Below are 25,042 nucleotides of genomic sequence, written 5' to 3'. Positions count from 1 at the left end.
TGGCATCTGGATCCACCCTCTTCCACTGATGTTGTTGCAGGTCCCCATTAACATGTGATCCTGCTGCAGGTGAGGGTTGCACCCAAACGAGTGAACCCAAGGGCGTCAACCCTTTCGAAGTGACCAGGAGCAGGATGGGGTTTTTCAGAATCTATCAGGGTGGGATTTAGTTTTTCTTTCATCCTTAATGAAAGGAGGAGTGGGGAATGGGAAGCTATTGGGAATATTATTGTATGTGACCCGTTTTATATTTTTTAAATGTTGAATTGCTTAGTATTTATGTAACCGATATTGTTAGCTGCTCTTGGCTCCTCATGAGGAAAAGGGTGGAATCAAATACAAATACAAACTTATTTTTTGCCTTGTTCATTTCCACATGAGCCAGTCTTAGTGCAGATATCCTTAGACTCACATTTGCAGCCAAAGTATTCAAAGAACTCTGGCTTAGTTTTGTCAAAATGTGAATAGTTTTAATAATGAAAATTTATGAATCTTCATTTAAATTCAACCCAATCTGAATAAATCTGGATTTCTGAAGCTGACTCGCTATATGAATAAATCCAAGTCAGATATTTGCAGATCTGCAGTAGGATTCATTCCATATCAGAAGAGCTTTTCTCACCATACTTTACAAGTATGACCTGACCCAATCAATTTGGAATGAATGCATTCAATGAAAACTAAAAGGGAAACAGAAATAACTTTATGATCTTGCTCACCGATTTGAGTGTTTGAATTAATGAACACAATGCTATTTATTCCATAGAAATGTGTTTATTTAAATTAAAAGAAATAGTGAACAAAATAACTTTAAATACATAGGATCGACTGAGCAATTATATACAAACTTACGTAAAGTATTTACACCAATTTCCTAAACACAGTGATACTAAACTTCAAACATTTTTACAGCGAACAGAAAATGTGATAGACTTGTATGTCAGTCTCAGCTGGAAAAGTCTGAGAATTCAAGTGCTTCCAGGCAAAGTGCCAAAATGAACTTGGCTGCTTTCGCAAACAGTCCCTTTAGAATAGATCTACCAAGAAATGATTTTTTTTTTAAAGAAATAAGCAAACATTGGTGCCTCTCACAACTCCCTAAAATACAGAGATGCAGCAGAAATAGAGTGATACATATTCATATCATATACACAGTTATAGCATTCCTTCATATCCTACCTCCCCTACAGCAGAGATGACAGGGTTTGCTTTTCCACACTTAATGCCTGCCTATAATGTGTATATATATAAATGTCTGAAAGATATATGTTTATCTGAACTGATTTTATTGCATAAAATACAATGAGACCTTTGAAAACTTTAGGTTTTGAGCTCCTTGCTTGTCACTGAAAGATTAAATGCAGATAACAACATGTAATCATACTAAAATGTATTGCATGGTTGAATTAATCCAACCCAAGAGTGCAACATGAGTGCTTGGTTATTTGCATGCTGTAGGTTTATTGACATGAAGATGTAATTTGGTAACTACAGTGCAGTACTATTATAGTCTCCAGTATCAAATGTTTATTTAGTTTTTTAGATTATGTTTCATGGGGTTCATTTTAGCAGCATTTCTTGCTGTGGGTTGAAAAATACCTGACACATGATACAACATGTAGAACTTTCAAACTGATGGAAACTGTATGGCAATAGTAATATATATATATATATATATATATATATATATATATATATATATATATATATATTTGACTAGTCAGATTTGGTTTAACCAACTTCTCTGTTCTGTTGAACTTATTGTTTGATGTACATTGAAAAATACTGAACAAGTACCACAAGCAAATCACATTTTTTTGGTACTAAAATGCTAGTTTCATTGGCCACTCAAACTTACATGGAAAATTACATTGGTCTGATCTGCCAGTGCAGAAACACAATATCGAAGGTCTCCGTGTGAAATAAACACTTTTCTCATGCAGGAAGACAAGCTAGTCACTCATGCATGAGCAACTATCACGGTTCTCTGAGCATGTAAATAAGTTTGAAACATGCTCAATTTTTAAACTTCTATTATTTTAAAAGAATTCTTATTCTACACCATCATTAATTCTTACTGTAGAAAAGAGACACTGACTGCAAATGGAAGTCATATTTCTCAGATCCCTTGAAGAACCGATGCAGTCTCCCAATTCCTTCTACTAGCAACTTTCAAATGGGTGTTTATCCTCACAAGGCAGATGCCAGGTGGAAGTCCTTCTGACTGCCACAATGGGGCAGGAAGTGGAACTGGAGTCTCATCATATCTTAGACCCACTCAGGACTCTTATTTTTCTAGTTGACACAGCAGGTCCTTCAAACGCGTGAATGTGCTAGGAGGTCGGATTGATGTTAGCCGAGGACCCTTCACCGCTGTCATTGAGGAGATCTGATCCATCTCCTACGTCACCATCGAGCACTTCCTCTTGGATGGTAAAATGAACATCTGGAGAAGAAGAATCGGAGCTCACACTGCTGGCTTCCATGGAGCAGATGGCACAGGACAGAGCTGGCCCCATTCTTTCTTGTAGAACATTTAACATCATGGGCATCGGGGCAGATCTCCGACCAAATACAGTTGGAAGAAATTTTGTGCTCTCATCCCAACCCTTCTCTTCATCCTTATAAAAGAGAAGGAGATTGTTGTTCTTTTCTTTCCTCTTGGATTTCATGTAACCCAGCATGATTCCGGTTAGGAAGATTCCATAGAACGACATGACAATTAATATGTAAAAGTAGTCATTGCTGTCCTGAGTGCTATTTGCAGGATTCTGTTGCTCAGGGACTGAGCCTGCAGCAAGACTGGGTCCTGTTATGTTTGTTTGGTTCATCTCCAACAATAAAAAAAAACTTAAAAAGAAAACATAAGTACATTAGGCATTGAAAAGAAAAATCAGCCATGCAGCCAAGCATTTAAATGTTTAAAGGAAAATACTTTCTCATAGCAAAAGTCAGAAGATATTTTAGTCGGTGGCCTAAGGAAAGCACAGAGCCAAGTCACTGGAGGTACAGTCCCCGTTTAACTTTCATGCCCGAAGATCAGAAAACCACTTTGAAACCAGTTTCAAATTGCACTGGCAGAAAATTAAATAATTAAATAAGGGAGGATATCAATGGCTGCATTTCTTCTAAGCAAGAATGTTCGGACTTAAAGGGATGTAAATTCTCAGGTTAATTTGCTCCAAGTGCAGACTGTACTTGAAATGTCTAGATGCTTAAAAATCTGAGTTTTCACATTGCTCTGATATTTATTGGGTTGGGGGGTTTTTTCTGCTCTTTAAAATAAATAATACATTTTGTAAAGCACTTATTATCTGAAGCCCTTACAGCCTCAGCACACTGCCCTCCTAGTTCAGTCCTATACAGTCCCAGCCAGTACAGCCCCCAACATGCTCTGGCCATAGCCAAGCACTGCCTTCCACAGCCCCAGCACTTTTATCATTTATATGTCATCTAACTCCTGCCCTGTCAACATAAATTGCCAACTTGAGTAACCAATTTTTATAAAATTCTACTTCACCATTAATGTTCTGCATCGTCTTAATATAATTTAAAGTCATGGAAATCAACATGATTAATGTAATCAGAGCTTACATTAGTTACCTATATTAATTTTCTTTTTCTTTTGCTATTTGTTTTATCTAAATGTTAGTAAAAAGTTTAAAATGTTTCCCTTGTTGGCCAATGTTTTATCGGAAAAGAAAAAAAACTTTATGATTCTGAATCGTTATTAATAATATACTACTAGCTGTTAAGAAAAAAAAATATTGGAAAAGAAAGAAGAAGGAAAAAAAACAAAAACTTACTTCAGAAAGTTCTTCAAAGTTTTCTTTTGCCGTGCTTGCTCGGCAGACAGTTTCGTCCTTTGGAGTGTTTGATGCTCTGAGATGTCAGTTCTGCTGCAGCTAGAATAAATAGTCAGGCAGAAGCACACCATCACGTGCTCCAGAGGCCAAGTTTACACCAGGCTTTCATGCCGCAGTTAATAGCTGAACTCCAAAGCAGTTTAACCCGCTGAACTCTTGTCAGCTGGAAGGGAAGGAAAGAGGGTTTGGGGGGTGAGGAGTAGATTTCTATTAACCCTCACAGCTCCAAAAAGGAAGCAGCTTAACTAAAGCATGAATTCTATTAGAATAGATTTAGGGGATTTGCGGGAACATTTTAAAGTCCACTGTTGTGTACACTGTTGTGTAATTTTTTTTTACCCTTTTTTATTTTAGATCATTTTATCAACGTATGCAAAACTGTCAAGACAATAAAGTTATCAGAACCTGAATATTTTCTAAACTGAGCAGGGTCTATAAAAAATTAATAATCAGGAAGAAACTATCTACTGTGTGTAGTGATCACTAGTGTTCTATTTTCTGCTTTCTCAAAAAGGTTATGGGTGCTTCATGAACACTGTTTATGGATAAATGATGTTTGATGGTTACTTTACTGTCTTATCACATACTGACGAAAATACTATGATATTTCAACTATGTTAAATACCACTATTTAAATTACATAGAATTTACACAGTTCTATAAAGAAATCTTAAACTTATGGTACAAGGGGGGTAACTTTTAAACATCTTGGTGTGAGCCCATATGCATGCTGTTGAGGTGTAAGATTTGATGGTCTCTCATCAAAGCAATTTTGATATGGTCTTAGATTTATTTGATTGGATGAGACTTACACAAGCTAGTTGATTATTTCTTTTTGGGGTTTTTTTTAGAAAACTTGGTGGCATACTGTGGTGCCCATGGCAGTACACATGATGTGTATATATTGTAGATGTCATTAAGGGGGGACATTTATCAAAGTGCTGTATGGCGTTTTCGCATGCATTAAGGTGTTTTCGCATGAAAAAACGCCTTTAATGCATGCGAAAACACCTTTAACGCATGCGAAAATGCCACAACACATAGTGCGATGCAAATTAGAAAAAGGGGTGGAATTTGTGGCCAAGTGGGCTGGCTTCGTATTTTAACTACACCTTTTACATTTGCGTAAAGCCATGCGCTTTATCGTGCTGTTTTTGCAAATGCTGTTTTTGTAGTTACAACCACTGGGGGGGGGGGGGGGGAGGGAGGGAGAGAGAGAGAGACTAGCCATAAGGCCCTCATACTAGGTAGGTATTTATACCTCTATATGAGGCCAACCTAGTAACTCGAGGTGAGGTTTAGGTATTAGAGTAGGGTTAGGGGCCACTTTGACATTCAAAGTGAGACGTACGAACAGAAAAGTGCACTCTTGTAAAGATTTGATGAGTTTGCACAAATCTCATCTTTGGGTGAATTTCCTAACTCATCAAATGTTCACAAGAGAGCACTGTTCTGCCGGGAGACACAGGTGTACAGGGGTGCTTCTTAAAATCTGCGCGGTGCGAGCTGGCCCAAGACACACGCATATCTCCCGGCCTTGGCATGCGTAGGGCTTTTTAAATCCGCCAGTTATTGTTTTATCCACTTTTACTTATATTTTTATATTCTGTGTTTCTCTCTGCCTTTTTGTGCTATCTTTTTGTTGTTTTATTCATGTTTGCGGTAGATCTGCCCTCTTTCTCTTTACATTTCTATAGGTGGCACCAAACTGCTGCACATTTTAAATATGGCAAAGGACTTCATGATATTACATATATAAATAGTTATCCTGAGCAATAAGAAAGACATAGAAAATGTGGACACATGCGAGATGATACACTTGGTTACTCAAGAATAGGCACATTAAATATATTTTGAAAGGGGCTGTAATCATTGACACTAACCAGAAGGAAAGATCTGGGTATATTAATTGATAATAGAATGGGAAGGCATGGACAAGTCAAGTAGCAGAAAAGGCCTAGTGTTTGAGGGCATGAATTCCACCAGGGGTGGCAGCAAGGGACGAAGAAATATATATATTTTTTTTAATTTAAGTATTCAGTTTTCTAGACCTGTGCTTAATTCAGGTGCAGTAGGTAGTACCCTGCCCCAGACAGCATATGTTCTGAATTGGTATCTGGAGCACTGGAGGACAAAGTGACTTGCACAAGGTCACAGGAGCCTCAGTGGGGGAACGTGGAATTGGCCCCCGGCTTCCCTGGTTCTTAGACCATAGCTCTAACCACCACTAGGGCACTTTGCAGTTCCATGCTAGAATATTTCTCTTACTAGATATTAGTTATAGTGTCAATTTTTTAGATCCCTGTCTTTAAAAAGACATTAAGACTTGGAAAAAGTACAAGTGGAGACAATAGACAAATGAAGGGGATAAAAAAGAGAGTTATGTATGTTGAAAAGTTGTCTATGGTGAGGGTTATGTCTCACAGATAAACATGACGATTGGACCCTCCAGGTATCTTGCAGAGGGTTTGTCTTAACGTCAGAGCAGCTAAAAATGCAAAGAGGAATTCCATTCAAGGTAGCTAGAAATAGATTTCACAACCAACAGACAAATGGATTCTTCACTCAGAGTGACAAAATCATGTCTACAGCACTAACCAACTTAAAAAAATACCCTACGGTCTTAGGAGAAGAAATAGCTATGAATATTTTAGATGTTAATAGCTGCCTAATGATATGAACAAAGTATGCTGTTGGAGGACCCAATTAGTATTTGAAACGTATCGCTGTTTGGAACCAGGAGTTTGTTTGCCCGGCCTTAACAATGCTTCCTCTGCTGCATGGCGCCCAGTCAAGGGCTGTCCCCTGCAATGACTAGATTAAAGTAGCCTGGGCGCGGACATATAAATTAGGAAATAATCGCTGAGTAGCTCATGGTGCCAGATTACAGCCCTGGTTCCGATTAAACTGGATGCCCAACGGAGGAGGGGGAAATTACACTAGAAGTAAAGTCTTCCTCTATTTTAATATCAGAGTTTATGGCAAGTCTTACAAAACCGCCTTGAATAGCACACACCCTCGGTTTCTTGCCAGCAACTCCCATATCATAATGAATCTCATTGTCAGACCACAGGAATTTCATTCCCTATAAATACTAGTTTAGAAGCGTAGCCATAACATTTTGCTAGTAAGTGTTGGTCAGGGCTTATTGCTCAATATAATTTCAAAGGATTAGGAGAGGCACTTCTTAATATAATTTCACCCAATGTTTATGGGATATTTGTAATTTCATCATCATGCAGCTAAAGTCTTGAATTTTTCTGTGTACAGTAGATTGCTTTACCTTCCTTAGAAAGCTTTGTTTTTATCCAGAATACTTTAAGTAGTAGTAGTAGTAGTAGTAGTATAAAGAAATATTTTGTTTCCTCACATGCAGAACATAGCATATAGCACAATGCACTTTGGGACAGTGGCACGGTCCCAAGCTAACAATTGTTCCGCTTGCTCCGTACGTCACCTTAGCCCACCTGTATCTGCAGAGCAGGACGCCTTTTCTTTTGCCCGCTCCCTCCCCTGTTCCTCCCACAATCCAACAACCAGGAGCCGGCCCTGATCATTTAACTGTATTACCGAGCCCAGATGTACCCTGTACAGTGCCTGCACCCCTTTCTCTTTTCTGGGCCCAGGCTCTCAATATGGACCAGCACTTGAGCCCCAAACGTTTGAGTGGAACTTTGCCTTTGCTAGTCTGACCCTTTTTATATACCCTGCTTTTTCCACCCCCTCCCCTGTTGGTTAACAATCCCGAAGGAGAATTGTTCCTTGGGAGAAACTCAGATAGAGGGAGGGAAACTCTTTGCCTTCCCATCAACCCTCTAATAGGTTTGAACCTGCGCCATTGAAAAGTTCTAAATCCTTATTGTCCAAGAGGATCTTCTGACCAAAGAAGTGATGGACTCCAGCATCATGGTGTGGCTAGGCTTTCTTAAAATGTGATACTTTTGAACTGGTCTTTAGTATTCTAACTTTACTTCCATAGACTGAAATCACTTTTTCCACCTTGGTTACATTTTTATTTTTCTCCTGCTCCTTTGGGCTTCCAGCTCAATGAAACCAGGGATAGGATCTGTTACCATGAAGCCCTCATTGACAACTACCCTGGCATTCCCTGCTAACTTTAGTCTAGTCATTGCAGCGACAGTCCTTGCCCTGGGACCCTTTTCATATCCTTGCAATCACAGGCCCTAAATCCAGCCACTAGGTGGTATTGCTATTGCATGATGACTGGGACTCTCCCTCCAGTGGTTCCCCAGCTTAGCCCAGCCCAAGGAGCAGATGCCAGGTATCAAACCCAGGTCCCTCTTTAGGGCATTATATAGCACCACCACTGCACCACCAGGCTGGCCCTCAATTTTTATTTTTTTTTTTTGTATTATACAGTCCAGACCACTGTTCCTTCTAAGGTGTGCATGCACACAGAGAGTCTGGATCCCATGCTCACAGCAGAACAGCATGCATACAAGCTCCTCTCTCCTGGTGGCCGAAAAACAGGGAGAGGGGCCCATGTGGCTGCTGGTGGACCTTGTCCTAACAGCAGCTGAAGAAATAAAGGGACCATACATCAGTACCACTAGCAGCAGAGAATTGAGCCCATCTTGTCGTCTATACCGGCCCCATGGTATTAAAAACTCGCAAGAATAAGATTCTCTCTATGCTGATCTTGTGATGCACAAGATCAGCATGGAGGAAGTGCTAGGCTCATAATTTTTTTATACCATGGGGCCTGCACAGAGGAGCAGCAGCAGCAGAACAGGCTCCTGTAGCAATGATTGGCTCTTCCCCAGTAGGCATGCAGTAGCAGTGACAGTGGCAGCAAATTAGTGAGAGAGTCTCAGAGGCTGCAGGCAAAAGAAAGACAGGGGAGCTTGCCTTGACTGTGTGTGTGTGTGTGAATATTAGGGATGTGCATTCGTTTTGAACGAATGCGCAATCCGCAACATATAGGTCCCTATTCGTTGTATTCGTGGGGTTCTGAAACGTATGGCGAACCCCCACGAATGCAATGTATCACCTTGTTATATGTACCGCCTCTTGGCATAATTTTTATGTTTCAATGTAAACCGATGTGATCTGTATTTTAATACAGGAACACCGGTATATAAAAATCTAAAAATAAATAAATAAATAAAGGAAAAAAAAAAACCCATCCTCCTGATCCCCCCAAGACTTTCCAACAGTCCCTGGTGGTCCAGCGGGGGTCCTGGAGCAATCTCCTGCACTCGGGCCGTCAGCTGCCGGTATTCAAAATGGCGCCGATAGCCTTTGCCCTTACTATGTCACAGGGGCTACCGGTGCCATTGGTCGGCCCCCGTCACCGGTAGCCCCTGTGACATAGTAAGGGTAAACGCTATCGGCGCCATTTTGAATACCGGCAGCCGACGGCCCGAGTGCAAGAGATCGCTCCAGGACCCCCGCTGGGCCACCAGGGACTTTTGGCAAGTCTTGGGGGGGGATCAGGAGGGTGGGGGGTTGTAGTTAATTAAATGTAAAGAGTTGGGAAGGATTTTTTTTTTTTTTTTAACTTTAATGGGAAATGAATACCATACGTAACTAATGGACGAATCGGGGTCCCCCGAAAACGGATGTAACGGATTTGGGTCCCGACAAATACGAATACCGAATCGAACGTATCCGTCCCTGCTGCACATCCCTAGTGAATATGTGTGAGAGAGAGAGAGAATGAATGAGAGCATGTAAGGCGTGTGTGTGTGAGAGAGAATGAACAGGAGTGTGTGTATATATATGTGTGAGAATGAATGGGAGTGTGTGTTTGAGAGAGAGAATGAATAATGGGTGCCTGCCTGAGGGTGTAGAGATGTGAGAATGCCTGAGAGCGACAATGAATGGGTGCCTACCTGGTGTGTGTGTGTGTGTGTGAGTGTGTGTGTGAGAGAGAGAGAGAGAGAATAAATGGGATCCTGCCTGGGGATGTGTGTGTGAGAATGAATAGGAGCCTGCCTAGGGTCTGTGTGTATGTTTGAGAATGAATGGGAACTTGCCTGTTGGGAGAGGGATTGAGGGAACCAGTGAGAATAAGTGTGTGTGTGTGTGTGTGTGTGTGTGTGTGAGAGGGAGCCAGTAGAGTCTGTGTATGTATGAAGGAATCTGTGGGAGTAAGAGCCTGTGTGTGCATGGTGGAAGGGGGGTAGAGAGGGTCTGAGAGCTTGTGTATGAGTGTGTGTCTGTCTGTGAGAGAAAGGATGTGGAGTGCAGGTATGTATAAGAGCGTGTGTGTGTGTGCATATGCGACAATGTGTGTGAGATAGAATGTACATGCAAGTGTGTGTGAGAATGAGTGGATAAAGTTTCTGTGCATCCCTAGCCCACTAATCCTTGACAATTATCAGGGTGACTAGAAATCAAGAGCTTCCAGGTATAGATAGCCAGAGATTGACTTAGGCCTTATTAGTTTTGATTTTTGGGTGTTATTTGATGTGTCTGCTGTTTTGAAATATTTTATTGGTTCTTGGGAAAATAAAATAAAATGTATAGGACTTTAATTGATGTTATTCTATTCATCAGTAATTTTGAAATATTTATTAATATGATTTTACTATTATAATCGGTGCTTTGTATTTCTTGATTTTATTATTTGTTTTATGAGGATGGTTTGTTTCTGTTTTTTCATTTTTGTCTGGCTTCTTGAGGTTTCCATTTCAGTTTTTGTCTACATATTTCTGGTTCTAATTTGTGATCCTTTATTCTGTACTTGGTGAGGGGGGTCTGCCTCTTTTCTGCATTTGTGAACAAGGTTCACAAATGAACCTTGCTCACAAATGAACCCGCCCACCCAGCTCCCCAAAGCTCTCCTCCGAGACATATATTTATGAGAAGTTAATTGATATGATAGGATATGTTACAGTTTACAATATGTTAAGTTAAAATTCATTTCATATTTTTATGCCTTCCTTGTTCTATGTAATGCTCCTAAGCGAATTTTGTTGTTATTATGTAAACCGGTGTGATTTGTATTCGTACAGGAACTTCGGTATAGAAAAATTAAAAATAAATAAATAAATAAATAAAGGTGAGAGGTTAAGTTAGAGAGTAGTGTGTATAGCATCTATAGTAATTGGGTTTGTTTTGTTTCCCCAGTAGATGGTGTATTAATATTCTGGGATCCAGAGTAATATTTACTGTGTTGCTTTTTTCACAGATAGGGTTGTTGTTTAAATCCATGGCATTACTAATATTATGTTATGATAGTTTTGCTGTATAGATTTTGAATGTCTTTTTTGCAGGGTTTTGTCTTACTTCACAATGTTTCTAGCTATATAGAATTATTTGAATTTTGCAGCAACAGCAAAGTGTGACATCCTATTTTTCCTTCATGATCATGTAATGGAGAACTATTTTCATTAAAACAGTTAAATAAAACATATGAAATCTGATATTTTTTGCACCATTTTTGCTTGGGAACACGCATTGTAGCGTACAAATTTTAGCTCAGCTTATAAAAAGTTGCATGAAAGAACATTTTTGTGCACGTAGCCTGTCAAAAATTAGAGGGAACATTGGTCCAGACCAGCTTAACCATTAAACAAACTAGGCAGTTGCCTAGGACGGCAGCAGCTGCAGCCATAGCAAAACAGGGATGTGCATTTGTTTGATTTTTTTTTTTTTTTTTTTAGTGAGCACTAATTCAAAATAGTGTGCACTAAAATAGATTTAGTGCACACTATTTTGATTTAGTGCACATTACGTAAAACAAAAATTAAATGAAAACAAAAAACCCCAAAATAAATAGAAAACAAAATGAACCAAAAATCACAAAAGTTTTCTAACTGTACATCTATACAAAAAATAGCGCTGTTTTGGTAGGGCAGACTTGCTATCTAGGTTCTGAATATCTTTTTGCAGGGTTTTGTGTTACTTCACAAAGTGTCTGATATCTGAAGGAGTTTGTGCCACTGTTACTGAGTTAATAAAAATTTGACATTTCAGCCACCCAGCCAGCCATTTCAAAGATTATCTTTAGGCAATGTGATATGAATTCCTTTTAATATATATATATATATATATATATATATATATATATATATATATGTATGTATTCCTTGATTTTATTTGCCTTACTGTAAACCGTTGTGACGGTACCCATCTTAACTACGGTATAGAAAAGATTTAAAATAAATAAATAAATAAACAGTATAACCCCAAAAGTCATAGATGACACATTCATCAGACACTGATGATTTCTGAAACATTCTGAAAGGCAGAATATTAAAAAAAAAAAATAAAAAAAAGTATTTAAAAGTCTGATGTCCAATTTAGGTATTTTACAGGGTCATTCTGGAAGGGATAGTGGAGTGCTCATAACTGAGTTTATCAAAATCTCAGGGGAGCCTACGATCCTGAAAGTTAATTTGGTGGGGGTGGGGAGGAGGGTGGTGCATAATGCTGAAGGTTCGCCTAGGGCACCTAATACCATTGCATCAGCCCTGTGTACAGTAGGTGCAACAGGCATTAAATGCATTTTATTTAAAACAAAATGTATAATCCGCATGATCCTGCAATTCTTGTTGGAAGACAAATATATACATCATAAACAACCCATGGATAAAGCATCAAATACAAAAAAAAAATCATGCAAGGCTATTTAGAGCTAGATTTCATCAACACAGTTTAGTACATTGGCCCATTGGTCTCCCATTTGCTAGTGGCAGCAAGTTGCAGCATTTCTCTTAATAGAAGCAGACAGAATCTTCAGCAGTGAATGATTGGTTAACTTAGGTTTTAGAATGTTATAGAATGAAAACGATGACATCTGGATTTAGAGCTTGTCCAAGATATTCAGCTACAGGGCAGATAATGCAACACATTCACCACAAACATCTTACTATTTTTCAAATGCACCAGTCCATATCCTAGAGCTTGTAAAGTCAGCTTCCAACATCAGTTTTATATGGTACATGTATTTAGCTTTATAAAGTCACACGCGCCCCTCAGTGGAGCTATACCCTTATAAAGCTAAAAATCATAGACCGAGTATTTTTATATCATTACAGTCCAGAGGAACAAGAAAAGATGAGCAAAGAAAAAAGTTTGTTTTGTAAAATTGTTGTGCAAAAGAAGAGTTAGCAAATAAAGAAAATGAAGTGGGAATAACAATAAGAAGAATTCTGCATAGCATTTTTCATCCAAACAGGAATCCAGACAAGCTTAACAGATATAATACTTCGGAAATATGTATGCAATAACATCTGTTTAGTAATTGTGGTGGCAGATCTGTGTGAGATTTCCCTGCAGAGAGAACATATCATGAGAGGCTATGTCTACCGTGTACATACAAACTGTTAACTGCCAGTGCATGAATTAATGTGAAAAGAATCAATTCATGCTGTCTTTTCTCAATTTTGCTTCAATTGTAGTAAGACGAAATAGATCTGTGATGCTTAGCACCATTTACAAAAGCTGGTATTGTGACTCTGTATTCTAATCCTTCAGGGATCAGATGTACTAAGCATATTGCTAGAGACATAAAATGAGGGAAAGCTCCTGCCTAGTACAGCTGCACTCAGAATCTGCATTTTGATTTGTTGTGCAATGTTTCATCTCCAAGGCAGCTGAAGGGAAAACAGGGACTGGAGAATCAGGGCAATTATTTTTTCAGCTTATGGTGTCCTTCAAAATTCTGTTTGTAACAATAGAAATCTTATCTTATCTTTATTATAATGCGGGCATCCAGGACACCACTCTCTCTCATCTGTCCTTGTACATTCCGCAATAAACACAGACAATGGGGTTTGGGTTAACAAGGCCGCAGCTTTAATAACACCTGGAGGCCTGAGCCCCGAACAACATTACAAAGTCAACAACAAGCTTCTCCCAGCCGTCCGCCACTCCTCAAGCAAGACGACTCTATACCAGCCACTCGGCTCGCCAGTCGGCCTCCTTACCGGGTTCAGACTCCCACCACCTTCCAGCAAAGGAGCCAACTTAGTGGGCCACCGCCGCCAACCAGCAAGCAGCCAGGCCTGCCAGATGACCCCCGCCGCCTTCTAGCAAGGAGTCCACCACCAAACCTCTTCTCAGTTGCCCATCCTTCTCATATCGTCCCATAAATCCAACATCACATAAATGTATAAACCAGTGTACAGCCAGCATTGGCTCGGGCCATCCGCTGCGACAGCCAGCAATCTCAAAACACAACATACGTAACAATAAGGGCGGGTGGGAGGGAAAAATGGCCTTCTGCTTCCCGGAGCAGCCGCACCACAGTGAAGGACTGTGCCGCGCTGCTCCAGGACTACCCCTACTTCTGCTGCTGGCACGGGCTCGCCGACCAATAGCAATCGGCCAACACAGCCACAACTCCTCCCTCTGCCCGATTCCTGCCTTGTCAGTGTCCGCCTCACCCCCTCCTGACCCTGACCCCCTCCAACCGCCTGACCCACAACTGACCCTCACCTTCTAGAGCCCTCCACCTCTCCTAAGGTGCCCCTACCTCCCCAGGGACTGGCCGCCTCCCGAGCGTGCCTGGGCCCGCATTACCCTGGCCTGCCAGTCATATCGACTGGCAGACCCTTCATAATGCGGGCATCCAGGACACCACTCTCTCTCATCTGTCCTTGTACATTCCGCAATAAACACAGACAATGGGGTTTGGGTTAACAAGGCCGCAGCTTTAATAACACCTGGAGGCCCGAGCCCCGAACAACATTACAAAGTCAACAACAAGCTTCTCCCAGCCGTCCGCCACTCCTCAAGCAAGACGACTCTATACCAGCCACTCGGCTCGCCAGTCGGCCTCCTCACCGGGTTCAGACTCCCACCACCTTCCAGCAAAGGAGCCAACCTAGTGGGCCACCGCCGCCAACCAGCAAGCAGCCAGGCTTGCCAGATGACCCCCGCCGCCTTCTAGCAAGGAGTCCACCACCAAACCTCTTCTCAGTTGCCCATCCTTCTCATATCGTCCCATAAATCCAACATCACATAAATGTATAAACCAGTGTACAGCCAGCATTGGCTCGGGCCATCCGCCATAGACACGGACATAACATGTCCTGTGACCCCCAAAGATGCGGCCTAATTACATAGGGAAGAACTCCTCCAAGGCCTCCTGGATCGAATTAAGGAACAGGTCCATCCCTAGGAACGAAAGGTGAACCCCGTCCTTTCCGAACAACCCTGATACCGACCCCCACGACCATTCATAACGAATGTGCCGTCCACCCAACTTCACCAACCATGACCCAATTTGCTGGTTGGCTTTTGATCGACTGTGACGCCAAATCACCTTATCCGATTCAGCAGGCCTTATCAGAATATCTGACCAACACAACACCGTAGAGGGCAACAGCATGGAAACCATCATGAGATCCTTCCTGACCATACTGATGAACTGACGGACCGACAGCTTGCCCCAATCGTTGCCCCCCAGGTGAACCACCAACACCCGCGGCATCCCCAACCGCTCTCGCGCTTTCCGCACACAAGGAATCAGCTCATCCCACACCATGCCCAGTCTTCCCAGCCAATGCACCCGAGCCCCCCTCCTGTATAAGTCCAAGTGCGGCCCATAAGGCCGGCCGCAGGCGTGTCTGTGGGCCCAGAAGGTGTAAGAATGCCCCAGAATCCACGCAGCCTTTCCCGCAGCATCTGCACCTGGAAAGAAACAAGAGTTAATACAGCTCACTACCGCCCTGATCCAGGGCGAACATAACCCTGAAAGGCATTAGAACGCCACCGCCCTATGCGCTGAATCACAACCCCGGGTACCCCAGCCTCCGCCGCCGCGGTCGCTGCTCCAATACGGAAGGAATGAGTCCCGAAACGACTGACCTCCAAACCCACCGCGGACAAGGCCACGCGAAGAACCCTTTCGAATTGAAACCTCGTCAACGGGCGAAGATCCGCTTGAACCAGGAACTGACCCGACCCCGGAGCCCGCAACCGACAATACTGAGCAGCATTGGACACCGGGCATGTACTCAAACCAGGCACAGCCCGCAACACCACCGACAGCCCCTTGCCGGACTGATCGGTCTTGGACCGAGGAATGCAAATCCCCACCGCCCGGGTAGTAACCCGAACGTGTCGTGCCAATAAACCCGGACTATCAGTGCTGGCAGCCGACCGCGCCACCAATTCACTAATTCAAAAGGCCCCGAAGAAAGCCAACATGAAGGCCACCCGAAATAGAGACGTCTCATACGACGAGAAACAGATGCCCGACAGAGCGTCCCACAACTGTAATAAAATATCATGAGTGATCGGAAGACGCCTGTCCACGCGTCGCCCTACCTCTCTGGCCCAACCAGCCAACACGCGGCGCACAATAAAGCGACCTACAGGGAACCCCCACCCATGGGCTCTCATAAAGGAGGAAAACCCAGATAACTGCCTTCCCACCGCCGCTATCGTGTAACCGGCCGCCCGGGCTAGCTCCAGAAAACGAAGCAACGACGAGTCCGACACGGGCCCTCCCGACCACCCCTCAACAGATAGGAACGCCGCCACTTTTCGGGCGCCCGCCACGTAACTTGCCCACGTGGACGGGGCTAGTGAAGCTCGCAGCAGGTTCCAGGCCTGGGGAAACCGAATCTCCAAAGGGAAGATGGCACTGCAACTCCACAGGGATCCACCTCGGGGGCCAACTCTCGAAACAATTCCCACTTGAAACGAGAAAGAGAATCGGCCACACCGTTAGCGACTCCCGGCACATGCCGAGCCCAAATAGTCACATTTAAAGTCATGCAGCACAAGATCAATTCCCGCAGCAATTCAGACACCCTAGAACACTTAGCAGCCCGCTTATTGATGACCTCCACCACCCCCAGATTGTCGCACCAGAATACGACTCTCCGGCCCTGAAGCCGCGGACCCCAAACGTGCAGGGCCACCACGATCGGAAACAGTTCCAGAAACGTAATATTCCTCGTCACTCCGGAATCGATCCACCCCACCAGCCACGCCGCCGCACACCAGGAACCTTGGAAGTAAGCGCCAAAGCCGGAAGACCCCGCCGCATCCGTAAATAATTCAAGATCGTGATTAGAAAGCGGATCATCCTGCCAAAACATGGTCCCATTGAAGGCCACCAGGAACCGGTCCCAGATACGCAAATCCTCCCGCATCAAGGCAGTAACCCGCACCCGATGATGGCGCTTCACTACCCCCGCCATAGCCCTGGTTAAGCGCCGCAGAAACGCCTGGCCCATTGGAATTACCCGGCAGGCAAAATTCAAACTGCCCACCAAAGACTGCAACTCGAAAAGGGCCATCTTAGGCCGGAGCAACGCCCCCCGCACAAGCTCCCGCAACCGAACGACCTTGTCACTGGGCAGACGCGAAACCATCGCAACCGAATCCACTTCAATCCCAAAAAGACCAACTTAGTACACGGGCCCTCTGTCTTGCCAGCGGCCAGCGGAATGCCAAAATCGTTAGCGACCCCCTGAAAACACCGCAACAAAGACAAACAATCATCCGACCCCGCAACACCCACGAACAGAAAATCATCCAAATAATGGACCACGTTTGCGGACCCCGCCCGACGTACCACCACCCAATGCAAGAAGGAGCTGAATGCCTCAAAATATGCACACGTGATGGCACAGCCCATGGGCATACACTTGTCGAAATAGAAGGAATCCTGAAAACGAAATCCCAGCAAATGAAAATCCCGTGGGTGAACCGGCAACAGCCGAAAAGCGGACTCAATATCGGTTTTTGCCAACAAGGCGCCCGGACCACAACGTAAGATCGCCCTCACCACCGAATCAAAAGAGGCATACCGTACCGTACACAACTCCTTAGGAATACTATCATTCACAGAGTCCCCCACTGGGAAAGACAAATTATGAATTAACCGATACTTGCCGTGTTCCCGTTTTGGAATCACCGCCAACGGAGACAGCACCAAGTCTTCGAACGGCGGTTCCGGGAAAGGACTGGCAATCCGCCCCAAAACCAGTTCCCCCCGCAGCTTCTCCTCTACAACCGCAATCAAACGATGAATCGAGGGGCAGTTCACCCCCCCCCCCCCCAGGACCCCCCTCATGACACGGAATGCTGAAACCCTCTGTAAACCCACGCTCCAACAACTGCGCCCCATCCCGATCCGGGTAGTCGTGCAACCACGGACGCATAGGACCAATCCTGACGGGACTGGCCGCCCTACCGAAACACTCACTTCCCCCCGCCTTTGGCGCCAGAAGCGATAGTGGAACCATCACCCTGCCGCTTGGCACACCGGGATGCGGGATGTGCGGCTCCACAGGTGGCACAAGCATGGCGGAATTTGCAATCAGCAAATGAGCACGTGGAACGGTTGAACCGCCAACATACATCTGAGCCGCTAGCCCCCGCCCTACCCGCACCCGTCGCGGGGAACCCCTGACGAAAGGGCCGGGTAGGACCCAGGCCCGCCGACGCTCCAGCCCCCAAGCCTCCCCCAAAGGCCTTAGAGGTCATTTGAGTTAACCATAGACCCACATCCTGCGTGCCCCAAGTCATAAAACGATTTTCTTCCATGCGATCCCTAAAACGCTCATCATAATTGAGCCACGACCATCCGTCATTGGTTTTGCTTGCGGCCAAAATCGCGTCAGCGTAGGATAACAGTGGGCCGTATTGCGTTGGGTCACGGTGCCCGATCACACTCGCCAGACGCAGAAAAGACCGAATCCAGTTGTGACTATTCCGCGCCACCTTCAGCTGAACCCCGGGGAAACGCTCACTCTTCCCCCTCTTCTTCTTGTTCTTTCGCTTTCCGCGGCACCCCTCCAACAATTGAAAATATCAATAAATTTGCGTCGCCGGATCTTCCGCCGGAGAGCCCTGGGCACCTCCTCCCACAGCTCAGAAAAAGCAATGAGCGCCGGTGTGCCCCGAGACGCCTCACCCTTTTTGGATCCGGCCACCTCCCCCTCGGCCGAATCAGAGGAGGTGGACGAGGAAGAGGACGTCGAGGAGGAGGACGACTCTGAGGAACTGTCACGCCCTCTCCTCTTTTTGGACCGGGATTTTTTGCCAGAAGCCTTGCGGGCCATACCTACTGTCAGACCCGCCCCCGCCCCGGCCACCAGCCCTCCCCCATGCCCCTTGTCCAAGTCCCCCCGCGACCTCTCAGGCAGCACCACAGGATCCACCGAAGACTCTCCGACTGCATCCCCGGGGAAAAGAAGGAACTCACCTTGTGGGAACTCGCTGACCGCCGCCACACCTGGAACAACTGACCGCTCCTCCAAAGCTCGCCGCTCTGCAGATGAAGCCTTGTTCCTCCAAGCCTCACACCGTGACGGACCAGGCCTGTCCCCCCCGTCCTCCGCCGAGACCATCTGTGGAGAACCGACAGCAGGCACAGGAAGAGGAACCATCCGAGGGCCGATGGACCATCTCCCGCCCCCACCTGCAGGCCCCTCCACCACACCAGGCCCTATCCCCATACCACACACCCCGGATCCTGCCCCTTCCTGCCCCGAGGTCCCCCGGGAGAAGAGCCCTGCTGAGGCATCCCTTCCTACCAAGAGAGGCCTGAAAGGAAAGACCCGATCCGAGTCCACCCGAGGCAGCACGGGCTGCCCTGCCCCTGCGACCTCCTCACTCCCCCTGGCAGGAATCAGCCGATGACCCGACTGGAGAAGCCCACGTGCCACTGCATGCCTCTCCTGCCGCTACCCCGAAGGGGAACGCCGAGGCGCCTCCGACCACGCCCACCATTGCCCCCCCCGTCAACAGACCCCCGCAACTCCCCAACACCCCAATCCGGATCCTCAGCGGGCCAACCTGGCTGTAGCCCTGCACCACCGGAACTGGCTAGAAACCCCCCCCCCCCCACTAGCGTTATCAAAACCCCACGGCACCCCCGAACCGGGCCCCGCCGCCCCCCCGGGCCCAGCCAGACCATCCCCGACGATCCCAACGCCTGCGCCGGCCACTAAGCTAACCGACCCCGCTCCTCCAGACCGCAAGGCCATGCTCCATCCCAGCCCCCGAAGGCGCGCCCCGACCGACTAGCCCCCCTGCTTCTGCCGCCCCCCCCTGGAACGCGAACGGGCGCTCGCGAAGCCCGTCTCTTGCCCAACCCCAGATCCTCACTGTACGGACTGGGCCCCATTGCCCCCTCGCGGCCACCGTCCTCGGCGCTAACCACGCCTCCCACAGCGGACTGCCCTGCTCCTCCGGCGCCGCCCAACATGCCGACGCTCGTCCGCTCGTCCGCCAGCGGACCGAGCTCCAGGCCTGGCGAGACACCGCCCTCCTCCGACTCTCCTGGGATGAAAGCCGCCTCCTCCGAATCCATCGCCGGACACCCGCACGTCCACTGCTCACCGCGATCGCCCAACCGACCGCCCCCACTCGCGCGCTCCTGGCCTCACCGACACGCGCAAGCGACCAGGTACCGCAACAAACGCCGAGCCCTTTATTTTTTACGACTAGCTTTCACTTGGAAAAGTACTCGTAGAAAAAAACGGCCTTCTGCTTCCCCGGAGCAGCCGCACCACAGTCAAGGACTGTGCCGCGCTGCTCCAGGACTACCCCTACTTCCTGCTGCTGGCACGGGCTCGCCGACCAATAGCAATCGGCCAACACAGCCACAACTCCTCCCTCTGCCCGATTCCTGCCCTGTCAGTGTCCGCCTCACCCCCTCCTGACCCTGACCCCCTCCAGCTGCCTGACCCACAACTGACCCTCACCTTCTAGAGCCCTCCACCTCTCCTAAGGCGCCCCTACCTCCCCAGGGACCGGCCGCCTCCCGAGCGTGCCTGGGCCTGCATTCCCTGGCCTGCCAGTCATATCGACTGGCAAACCCTTCAAACAATGAATCGTCTACAAGATGCTAGGCGATGTACCAGCCTACATACATAATCTAAAAAAACAAATGTTTACAAAAACAAGAAGCAACAATAAAGCAACTCCACATCAATGCTGCCAAGATTGCCAAAATATCATAGGGTTTGAGATTGCACAGTCCCTATAGGACAGAGAGCTATAAATATGTGAGACTGAAAAAAACCTCTTCAACATTACTTTAAAAGGTTTTAAAGCAATCCTGAAGCCATAGCTGTTCTGGGACGGAGTTCCATAAAGTGGGAACAGCAACAGAGAAAGCTCTCTCTTGTCTTCACATGCTTCGGGGATGGGATCTCTGGAAGGCCTCGCTGAGAGGACCCGAGAGAACATGTCAGTTGCACAGCCATAACAACGCATTTGCCCCAATGCAGGGAGGTGGGCATTAACAATTCATGAACCATCATTCACAGCAAATCTTAACTGGACATGGGTCTGGAACAGTAAAGTTCGACCAACACTGGAATGATATACTCATGAATGCTCTTTCCAGAAATAAGCTGCGCGGCCAGGTTCTGTAATAATTGCAAGGCCGTCAAAGAGTATGTTGGAAGTCCCATATAGACGGCATTACAGTTGTTAAGTACTGGAAGAATTGAGGCTTGCAACATGATTCAAACATCAGCACAAACCACAAAGAACACAAAGTTTAAAAATCCGGATCTGATGACAGATTTAATATGCTGCTGTAAAGTTAAATTCCAATCAATCCAGACTCCTAGACTCCTTACACATGGAAGTATTAGCAGGGCAACATTCTCAATGGTAATTGATGATGGCAGAAACTAACCACATGATCGCTGGATTACAATTAACTCTGTCTTGGCAACATTAAATGCCAACTTATTATAAAAAAAAAAAAAAAGGCACCACCTAATCAATTAATTTTAAAGAATCAGAGTAACTGGGTTGAACCCAAATAAAAAAAAAAAATTGTATATATCATCTTCGTAAATTCTATATCCCTCACAAAGTCCTGCCAGGAGTTTGCAAATGGGTGCTACATAGAATATTAAAAAAGCAATGCGGGTTAGGCAGACTCCAGTAGGTACAGATATCCATTGAGAATACCTGCTGCCAATGCCTATCTGATGGAAATGCTCAGTCAAGTAGGATCTGAACCAGCTCAAAACTACACTGGATACACCACATTCCTTTAATGGATATAAGGAGAATGTGATGATCTAAGCCAAAGAGCTGTCCAACACCACCAAGATAAAACGTTTTCTACAGTCAAGGCCTCTTCTAAAATATATCTAGAAATGAAACCAAAATGGTTTCTGTACTCGGTGATTACCTGAACTCAAATTGATGGGGGTCTAGGATTTAATTCTCATCAATAAAGACCAACAGATTAGCTGAGATTGGACTCTATGGGCTAGTACTACAGTAGTTCTCCTCACATCTGGATGGAAGAAAGTACCAAGTTAAGCAAGGCCCAAATGTCATCTTGGTTTCAATTGGCAACAGGCAAGCCACAGAGATCTGCCCTGTTGGAAGCACAATTCAATGTCTACTTATTTGGCTGCAGTTTGTGAACTCTTGTCAAGTTTGTGTGTCAACTACTAGTATATGCAGATGATATATAGTCTTTTGTCCCAGTGTTCACTTGATAGGCTGATACATTGAACCTGGTCTTGCTATGCCTAGTGGAAATTGAAAGATGGATGAACCAGAATTATTTAGCCATTAATATGAATAAACTGAAACTATGCTGCAGAGCCAGTTCCCCTATAATGGTACTGTGATTCCAATTGTTTGTCAATTTAGAAATCTTGGCATAATTTATGAATCAAATGTATCCTTCTGCTTTCCAATTATTTATTTATTTGTACTTTTTTATATACCGAAGTTTAGCTAGGGGCCTTCACTCCGGTTTACAGGTAAAACAACGTATTACAAGAGGAGTATGATTAGTAGAATCATAAGGTCATCCTTCTATAAATTGACAATCTTCTGCAAAGGCTAAAACCATTCCTGCCTTATAGAGATTTTCATGTGTACTACAGTTGCTTGCACTTTTCGGATTACACTACTGTAATTCTGTTTATACTGGGATTGACCACAAATCTACTGTGTACAATTCTGGTCGCCGCATCTCAAAAAAGATATAGTTGTATTGGAGAAGGTACAGAGAAGGGCAACCAAAATGATAAATGGGGTGGAACAGTTCCCCTATGAGGAAAGGCTGAAAAGGTTAGGGCTGTTCAGCTTGGAGAAGAGACAGCTGAGGGGGGATATGATAGAGGTCTTTAAGATCTTGAACGAGTAGAAGTGAATCGGTTATTTACACTTTCGGATGACTACAGGGCATTCCATGAAGTTAGCAAGTAGCACATTTAAGACTAATCAGAGAAAATTAAGCTCTGGAATTTGTTGCCAGAGGATGTGGTTAGTGCAGTTAGTGTTGCTGGGTTCAAAAAAGGTTTGGATAAGTTCTTGGAGGAGAAGTCCATTATTATTCAAGTTTACTTAGGGCACAGCCACTGCTATTAATTGCATCAGTATCATGGGATCTTCTTGGTGTTTGGGTACTTGCCAGGTTCTGCTGGACTTGATGGGCCTTTGGCAATTTCTTATGTTCTTAGGATTAGGGCACTGCTGGCTATTCAGAATACAGCGCTATGAGTTCTTACTGAAATCAATCTTCACAATCATATAAGCCCTGTACTGCAATAGTTGTACTGGTTTCCTTTTACCTGGTGCATAAAATACAAGATAGCTAGATAGCCAATGGGTTATGGTGGTAATGTACAACCCTTCATTTATATCAACCCCGGCATCACTTACGGTCATTAGACAAAAACCTCCTTGAAGTTCCAACAGTTAAAATCATGAGACTAGAAATGACCAGGAAACGTGCTTTTTCAGTGGCAGGTCCTGTGCTTTGGAGTACCCCCCCAACCTCTCTTAGAACCATATCTAATCCAAAGTAATTTAAGAAAAAATTAGAACATCTCTCTGTTGCATCGCTTTCAGTTTAACTTATTCTGCTGACAGACAATTTCTGAAATTGGGCAGTGAAACCATATGGATAGGGCTCACAGTGTGTTCATAGTGCAGTCTTAGTGCCACAATGTAGCTATCTCACCGGCTCATTAAAATAAGCTCTCAAGTAAACTGTTGTGATGGCGAAACCGAACGACGGTATATAAAACTCGATAGATAAATAAATAAATATAGACTAATATCACCATCCCACCTATGCAATTTTTCTTCTGTATTACGTTGTGTTTTATTTGCCTTGTTTAAAACATAAATTTTATTTAAATGTATTTTATTATTGATTGCTTATGTTTTTATCTTCTGAATTATGTATGCGTTATCCGATTTGTAAACCGCTCAGACCATACTATGTATAAGCGGTATATAAGAAACTTTTAGTTAAATAAATAAATAAATTATTCATAAGGCACTGAACAAATGAAGCCCCATTACAAATTTAGAACCATATTGAAGACTTACCGACCTTCCTGAACTCTTCACTTCTGCAGTGAAGGATGTCTGAAAGTTTCATCTTTCAAACTAGACCATCCTGATGGGCATTTTCGGTTGCAGGCCTCACCTTACGGAATTCACCTGCAACATCATTGTTTGTCTGAGTGTAGGACAACAATGCAGGGAAACAAACCTTCAACGTCATCAGCTAGGTACAAGGTTGTTTAGTTGCGAAGACATAACAGCACAACTTTAAATTCTTCCACATAAAGTTTTTTTTTATGAAGTGCCACAAGCACTGTAGGGAAGAGAGAATTACTGGCCAGACTCTATGCTGTCAATGTGCCAACCATAACAGACATTGCTGGTTCTTTTAAAGCTGGATACCAATATTAAACTACTTTATCACACTGAAAGCAGAGTGCAGCACCACGGTAATGGAAAATGTGTGTTGTTTTGAACTGGTACCAAACGGACCATGTGACTCATCTTATGTTACACTTAGGAGAGCTGGCTAGGACATGCAATCGCTCCTCGTGAATGTAACACGTCCCTAAAATGTGGGCAAGAGCTCTTATTTCCCAACACTATTTTATTGCTACGTTTTGTCTGCTTGAAATCTTCGCTTCCCAAAATCCTGCTGGAAATTCCTCTGACGTTCATGCCAAGAAAAACAAATGGTTTTAGCAGGATGTTCCCTCACAAAGGATTCTCAAACGTTTCTTCCTAGAGTTCAGAGAACAGGGTCGAGAACTTTTGCCTCTAACCTGAGGGTCAAAGTCCTAGTTGGTAATGACTTTAATGGCAGCATTGCCTTCTGTGTCCATGGTGTTTCTGTAAAAATGAAAGTGGAACACTATTAAAGGAGGAGGCTAGGACAGGAGATAAAATGCAAAACAGATTTTCACGTTCTAAGGAGTTGAGGCACTCCCCACAATTAA

The 25,042-nt window shown here is 44.7% G+C and overlaps 1 protein-coding gene across 1 annotated transcript; it reads right to left on the bottom strand.

Moving 5' to 3' along the window:
* Positions 1–1,693: 1,693 nt before the first annotated feature.
* LOC115099350 (potassium voltage-gated channel subfamily E member 4-like) lies at positions 1,694–3,867 on the bottom strand. Its single transcript, XM_029616932.1, has 2 exons — positions 3,807–3,867; positions 1,694–2,831 (listed from the first exon to the last, which is right to left on the bottom strand). Exon 2 carries the CDS (start codon positions 2,829–2,831, stop codon positions 2,334–2,336), a length of 498 nt encoding a protein of 165 aa, XP_029472792.1. The 5' UTR covers positions 3,807–3,867; the 3' UTR covers positions 1,694–2,333.
* Between the last annotated feature and the right edge of the window lie 21,175 nt (positions 3,868–25,042).

This window comes from Rhinatrema bivittatum, chromosome 9 (genome assembly GCF_901001135.1).
Source record: "Rhinatrema bivittatum chromosome 9, aRhiBiv1.1, whole genome shotgun sequence".
Classification (NCBI taxonomy): domain Eukaryota; kingdom Metazoa; phylum Chordata; class Amphibia; order Gymnophiona; family Rhinatrematidae; genus Rhinatrema; species Rhinatrema bivittatum.
The sequence above is the reverse complement of the archived record's forward strand: the minus strand, read 5'-3'. Positions and strand labels throughout refer to the sequence as shown.

What these genes read in the sequence shown, in the direction of transcription:
- LOC115099350 (XM_029616932.1), bottom strand. Translation starts at nt 2,831, where the DNA reads ATGAACCAAACAAACATAACAGGACCCAGTCTTGCTGCAGGCTCAGTC.